Source organism: Nanorana parkeri, unplaced genomic scaffold (genome assembly GCF_000935625.1).
Source record: "Nanorana parkeri isolate BGI_ZX_2015 unplaced genomic scaffold, ASM93562v1 scaffold1337, whole genome shotgun sequence".
Taxonomy (NCBI): Eukaryota; Metazoa; Chordata; class Amphibia; order Anura; family Dicroglossidae; genus Nanorana; species Nanorana parkeri.
The window spans coordinates 226,241-232,824 of NW_017307605.1; the positions used below are offsets into that span (position 1 = coordinate 226,241).

At 41.5% G+C, this 6,584-nt stretch overlaps 1 protein-coding gene across 1 annotated transcript in view; it reads right to left on the bottom strand.

Moving 5' to 3' along the window:
• The window catches only part of LOC108797789 (cytochrome P450 2G1-like), an 18,796-nt gene continuing 12,212 nt past the window's right edge, over nt 1-6,584 (bottom strand). The window contains exons 7-9 of the mRNA XM_018569444.1: nt 5,013-5,200; nt 359-500; nt 1-182 (exon numbers count right to left, since the gene is read on the bottom strand). Coding sequence (XP_018424946.1) covers nt 1-182; nt 359-500; nt 5,013-5,200 — 512 coding nt within the window. The remainder of the gene's footprint in view (nt 183-358; nt 501-5,012; nt 5,201-6,584) is intronic.

The window sequence follows — 6,584 nt, forward strand, 5'->3', positions numbered from 1 at the left end:
TTAGTGCTGGTTGAATGAGAGCCGGTACGGGGTGGGTTGGCAGCCAAAACCAGTCATTTTAGGGTTGATGTCTTCTTCTGTGAAGGTCATCTCAGAGGATAATGTAAAACTTTGCAATACAGAAGTGAGAAATATAAACAATTCCATTCTAGCCAGACCTTCTCCCAGACACACCCGCTTCCCTGTGTGAACAAAATGGAAATAATATTTGGAATCAATTAAAACTATCATTTTGGATCATTTTAAGTATGTTGATTTTATTTTTGTTTGCAATATTTTTTTCTTACAAATAAATACTTAATTTAGTACCTAGATTTGCAAGGTATGCTAAAAATGTAAAATGAGTAAACAATAGTACCTGCAGAAAAGGGCATAAATGCCTCATTCTTCTTTAAACATCCATTTTCATCCAGGAAGTGTCCAGGATTAAATTTGTTGGGTGTAGCATAATGTTTGGGGTCCCGTAGTACAGAACACAGTAGCGGGTAGACATCTGTTCCCTAAATTCACAACAAAATGCACAAGTATATACAGTACATGTCAAAACCTTTCAGCAATGGAGCTGCACATCATCATCTGACTTGTAGTACAGTGGGCAGACACTTTGTAATAAAATAAACAAACTGTTCCTCTAACGTAGATCAAATAAAGAAATAATAAAAACATCTGGTGTCTAAGTGGTTGCTTTAGCCATCAACAGTCAACGCAATAATCCGCTGAAGTGAACCTGTTCTTTACAAGGTCCAAGCGAGGGCAAGGCAACTGAGGCTCTCGCCTCAGGCGCAGGTGTGTGTGGGGGGGCCGCAGCCAGGGCTCAGCATTGCAGGGAGAAGTGGGGAGGCACAGCCTTCAGCTTTTTCTCTGGATCCCCGCTGCTCTCCCGTTTCTGTATGGGCAGAGGCAGCAGGGATCCGAGGAGAAGTGAAGCGCTGCAGCCGGTGGGGGCGGAAGAGGGAGCCACTGTCACAGCACCATGGCCGAGCAGTGAGGAGAGAGAGAGAGCAGGTGCTGCTCAGCCAGGATCTGACAGCCGGCGGCACTCTCTCTCCTCACCGCTCGGCCATGTTGCACATGATGTACAGCGCTTTGACCATTGCTTTATATCTGCAACATCTCCACTGAGCATCACGGTAGCAGGAGCCACCACTCGCTTCTATCTCAAAGCCGGCAACACAACAATAAAATATTGCTAGTCAGGGGAAACATTGCACAACTAATGCTTTATTACTAAGTACATTCATCTTACAATGCAAATGCCAGAGCAATATTCTTAAAAAAAGATTGAATTGTGGCACTTAAAGGCTCTTTTGCAAGAGGGTACAAAAATGGGACCAATTCACTATATTTCATACAAAGATCATTAAGTACAACAGAACCTTAGCTTGAACGGAGATTCATAGCCAAAGTAAATACCACGTTATTATTAAAATACAATAAAAGTTCTTCCACCACCGTCTCTGAAAATGTTAAGCACCTGCAGTTTAATAGATATTAAAACCATATGGATGTCACACTCACCTTTACCAGGGCTGGCAGTATTCCATCAAAGTGAAGCTGCAGAAAGTTCCCCAGTATTGGCAATGGGAATGGGCCAGGGGGCATCTTGCTTCTCTTCCATAAAATCTTCACATAAATCAGGAATATAATAAAAGATACAAAGCCCAACATGGAAGTGGTTATACTTTGAAGCTCAGTGATGACTGCCATGTTGACTGGTAGTGAATAGTGATCTGAAGTTTAGTCCCCAAAGCACTGTGTTTTCTTTTATAAATTGAAATGTGGGCGTTGTGGGGAAGGGGGGCACTCGCAGCTCATTGCTGAGGGGGTGCGGCAGCTGTCCTGGCTGTGTTTCAGCACATTGGTATATCAGTGATGCAAACGTTATAAGCAATTTTTCAGGTCATAGCACGTCCTAAAGTTGCTCGGCAAGCATTTACCTCTTTTATTTTAAGAATTCTCCACTTGCAAGACACTTAGCTGCCAAATTTCAGATTAATCTCAAAATGAAAAAACGCTGCCCAGAGAGGTTCCACACCTGTTCTTGCTTGTTTTTTGTGTTGTAAATTTGGTTAATAAATTCATGCAGGTTTTTTTTTTTGTGTGAACTTTAGTGGGTTGCAAACACAGGATTTTTCTTTTTGCCTGAAAGTTTGTTACATTGCCATGCTTGCATATATGAAATGTCTGACATTGTATCTGTACAGAGTATCACCTCTTCATATAAAGTTACATCGCATGTCAGACTCCTCATTCTACTTTTAAATCAGTGCCCATTACTGATTTACATTTGGCCTAGGATGCAAGTGTCTAGTACTACAGCAGGAATGCCCAGCCCCATAGCTGTGGTACACATGGGGCAACATGGGCAATTGTCCTGAAGTTTAATTGGACAATTATACCTTTGGCAGGCTGGGTTGAGAGATTTAAAGCGGACCTTTACCCATTTCTTTAAAATAACAACAAACACACCTTTATAAATGTTTAGTAATGACAATCTACCAACACATACTTCTAGATCATTGCCGGCTTTGTATTCTTTGCATTCTGTATTTCTCTTTTCTTCCCATCTTCTGACAGTGCCCATGTTTACTAAGGGCAGATTACTAGCTCTCATATTACTTCCTGGATTTCTGGCAAATGTGACTAGGACATGTGACCATGCACATCAGCTCAGGGGAGGAAAATGCCTTTCCCTGAGATTTTGTGAGATTACAGATGAGATTTCCCAGCAATGCTCTGCTGATGACAAGGCAATCCCAGTATGCATCGTTGTGCCAAACTGAAGTCATTTTTCTCTTTCAAAGCAGGAAGTGAATGCCCTGCAAGTGTAAGTATTTCACAATCACAGCATTTTACACCTGACATGTCTATGTTATTATTAATCATCGTACATAGAGGGATGCATTGGTAGAATTTGGTTTTTGAATGTAAAGGTCCGCTTTAAAAGTGCAGCTTGGCTGTTCCAGTTGCTCCAGGCACATTTACTAAACTTAGCGCTATGGCGCTTCAAGAACTCTGGAGTCGGCTAGAAAAAAAGGATGGGCCTTGGTGTGCTTTTGTGGACAATCAAGATAAGCTTCTCCAGGAACAGATCATATCAAGAGTTAAGAGTGGAAGCCTTAGATGGTCACTAAGTGATAGAGTCCAAAGTGACATTGGGACTTTTCATGCCATCCCCATGGTCCCTCTGTGTGTTGTAAAGTAGCCACTGCTCCAATGCTCGTTCCTGTAAAAAGACTACAATCTCATGTTTAGTTTACTCATTTGTTTTGAGGCTGTGGTACATCAAGGGAGTGAGCTTAGAGCGGTGGCTACTTTACAACATGCACAGGGACCATGGGGAACAAAATTAGCCACCCTCCAGAAGGAAGGACAGTGTCAGCACCAATTCAGTGATGATTTGAGGATCTCTGGCCGAGTGATACACAAAACAGGTCCAGTATTGTTAATAGTTAGGATACTTTTCCAGTCCTACAATCTGGGCCCTGAAATCAAGCAACAAAAAACAGCTTGAAAAAGGATGCACACCATACGTTAAAAGCTTGAAGAAAATTGGCAGCAATTTAACAACATAGGCGTATCACTCTACAAATGTACCTTGTCTTTTCCAATGTTCAGTAACTGCTGCCAAATATGATTATTCAACTTATTAATGCATAATTACTGAACACACTTGGCTTCAGTCTCTCCCCTAGGTCTCAAACTTTACCCAAATGGGTACCACCATGTTGCCTCTGAAGAAAATGAGGCTAGGTTGATATTTAATACCCACATATCAAAGAGAACCCTGCCTGTCCTGTGACAGTGATGTGTTACTACTCTGTACATACATCAGCAGCCGTGGGGAGGGTTTAATACTGATATGTTTAAGTGTATTGAAATTCTCACAATGAACATGTCTTATTTGCTTCCTTTTGGTCTGATAAATATACCATTGACATCATATTGTAATGTTTGTTATGTATAAAAAGAAACACAAACAAAAAATACTGATGTGTTCGAAATTCACAGTTGCATCCTGTGCACGCTTCCTGTGTCATCTCAAGGAATCCTTGCAGTTCTTATATTGCACTACAGAACAATTACTCCCTATGCTGTTGTTGAGATTGTGAGAATAGGTTAGATTCAGTAGTTTAACAACAGACAACAGGGCAGGGCTGACACTCAGGGTTTGTTCACACCATTGAGCAGCATTTTTCTGCAAACCACTGCCCGAGTATGGTGTGAACAGGGCATATAGAAAACAAATGTGTCTCCACACCATACATGTTTGGTGGCATCAGGGCCAATTCGATAATGAGGCAGACTGAGGTGGTTGCCTCAGGAGGCATCTCATTGGGTCACGTGGGTGGAGGGGGTAGCTGGGCTACGAACTAGCAACCTGTAATGCTCTGGCCAGCACCCAACTCAGTTTACTGACATCACTGGTTGCCAAGAGCACCCTGCCCAGCTCCTGGTAACCAGTGATGTCAGCGACTTGGGTGGGGTGCCAGGCAAAGGTACCATGCACCCCCTTACCACCTGTAAACATGTGCACAGAAGAGACAGTCGAGTTGATTTAATAAAGGCAAATACGCTGTTCACTTTGCAAGGGAATTTTCCCTTTGAGTGGGGAACCTTCCCTTAGCTTAGGAAATATGGGGAATATTCACTTTGCAAAGAATATCCAATCATGGGCAAGGAAAATTGAAAAATTGTAGTTTTGCTGGCTCTTGATTGAATGATGGAAGTTTACAGAGCTTCGTCTTATTCACTAAGCGAAAGGAAAATTCTCTTACAAAGTGCAATTTTTCTTGCAAATTGAACAGGCTGTTTGCCTTTAGTAAATCAACTCCATAGTATGTTAATTCTGTAATAAAAAACCTTCAAGATCACGTTTTTTTTTGTTTTAAGGCCACAGTTACATTTTTAAAACATTTTGAACACATGTATTTCAGATGTATACAGTATGTAGCCGTTTTTACTAGATATAATCTTTAAATATCAAGTAAAAATTATACAGTATATGTCACCTTTGGAATAGTATGTCCTCTGAACTCTGTGTCCCGCGTAACTGCATGAGGAAGACCCATTGGAGCCACATCGCAGAATCTCTGAATCTCATGGATCACAGCATCAGTATATGGCATCTTAGTCCGGTCATCAATGCTTGGGGTGCGATTTCCACCAATCACCTTGTGTATTTCTTTCTGGATTTTGGCTGATAAATATTAATGGATGTATTATTTTGTGTATATATATTTTATATACTAAGGCATTGCACCGATGTGAACAGTCCTCTTGCAAGTCCATAAGAAGGTGCATGTTGTTATTTCACAAGTGGGAATTAGTAGCCTTTCTGGTAAATTAACAGGTATTTTTCTGTACTTGCATATGCATGTACTGGCAAGTGTGCATGTATTGCAAGTATGTGCTGCATATGTTTTTTCTTTTTATTTTGTCCTGGCATAGACTGTAAGAGAAACATGAAGGCTTTCATTGCTGACATTTTTATTGTCTCTGGCTTCAATACTTTCAGTCACTTAACTGGAAAAATTATTCAGCAGGTTCCTTTTGTTTGGAAGAGCTCACTGTGAGAAGGCCAGTAGAGTATTTTATACAGCATGGAGAGGGTCATACTGGAAGGTCAGATCCATACTGTTACCATAGCAGCCAAATTCCATCATCTTGAAAGCAAGCTTCGGAGTGGGAGCATGGAGTAACTCTATTCCTTTTGTTCAGTTTTTATAGATGCAGCCTAGATTCTTTTTTTTACACAATGGTTTAAAAGCTTCATTATGTCTTACATTGATGCAACAATCTGTGGACACCAATTATAGGATTAGAGCCATGAACTAGTGTTAAGGGCAGGATTCCTGTGTTATTTTACTAAACCATTAGGATATAATTTTAGAAAAAAAACTGCAAGTAATTATGCACAATATGATCTTTCTTTCAGTATCAGTTGAAAAACAGATTCAAAATCACAATGCAATAAAAAATTGACCCTGTTCAAAACAATAACTTTAGCTAAAGAAAAAACTTTAGTCACCTGTTCAAATGCTAAAAAAAAGTTGTGACCATAATAACCTTTTTTAATTTGTCCGAAGCAGACCGTTTTCCCCGAAAATGGCAACAACTGGGCGGAGCCAACCATGATGTCATGACTGGCTCAGTCCAGTTGTTGTTCTTCAATGACAGACCAGAGTCCTCAGGTTATTTGAGTACACTGGGCTGTCATTAAATGACGACAACTGGATGGAGGCGGCCGTAACGTCACAGCAAGCTCCGCCCAGTTATTTTCATTTGTTCGGGACCTGCGGGAAGACTCTGGCAAGTGCCACTGCTAGCTCCACCCAATTGTTTATATTTTGCCGGCATCTGTCAGATTCTTCATTCTGTGGGGGAAATTCGTTGCACGAGGTTGGGGGGACCATGGTAAAGCACCCTCCCAGTGCCGAGGTGGCCTGGTATCGTAGGGAGGGGGGAAGTGCTTGGTCATCCCCTGCTTTTCCTGCCCTGCCAGGCCTGTGCTAGGATTAAGGGTCTGGTTGGGAATTTTATGGGGTACCCCATGTTTCCCCCCCCATTTTTGGAGGGGGGGG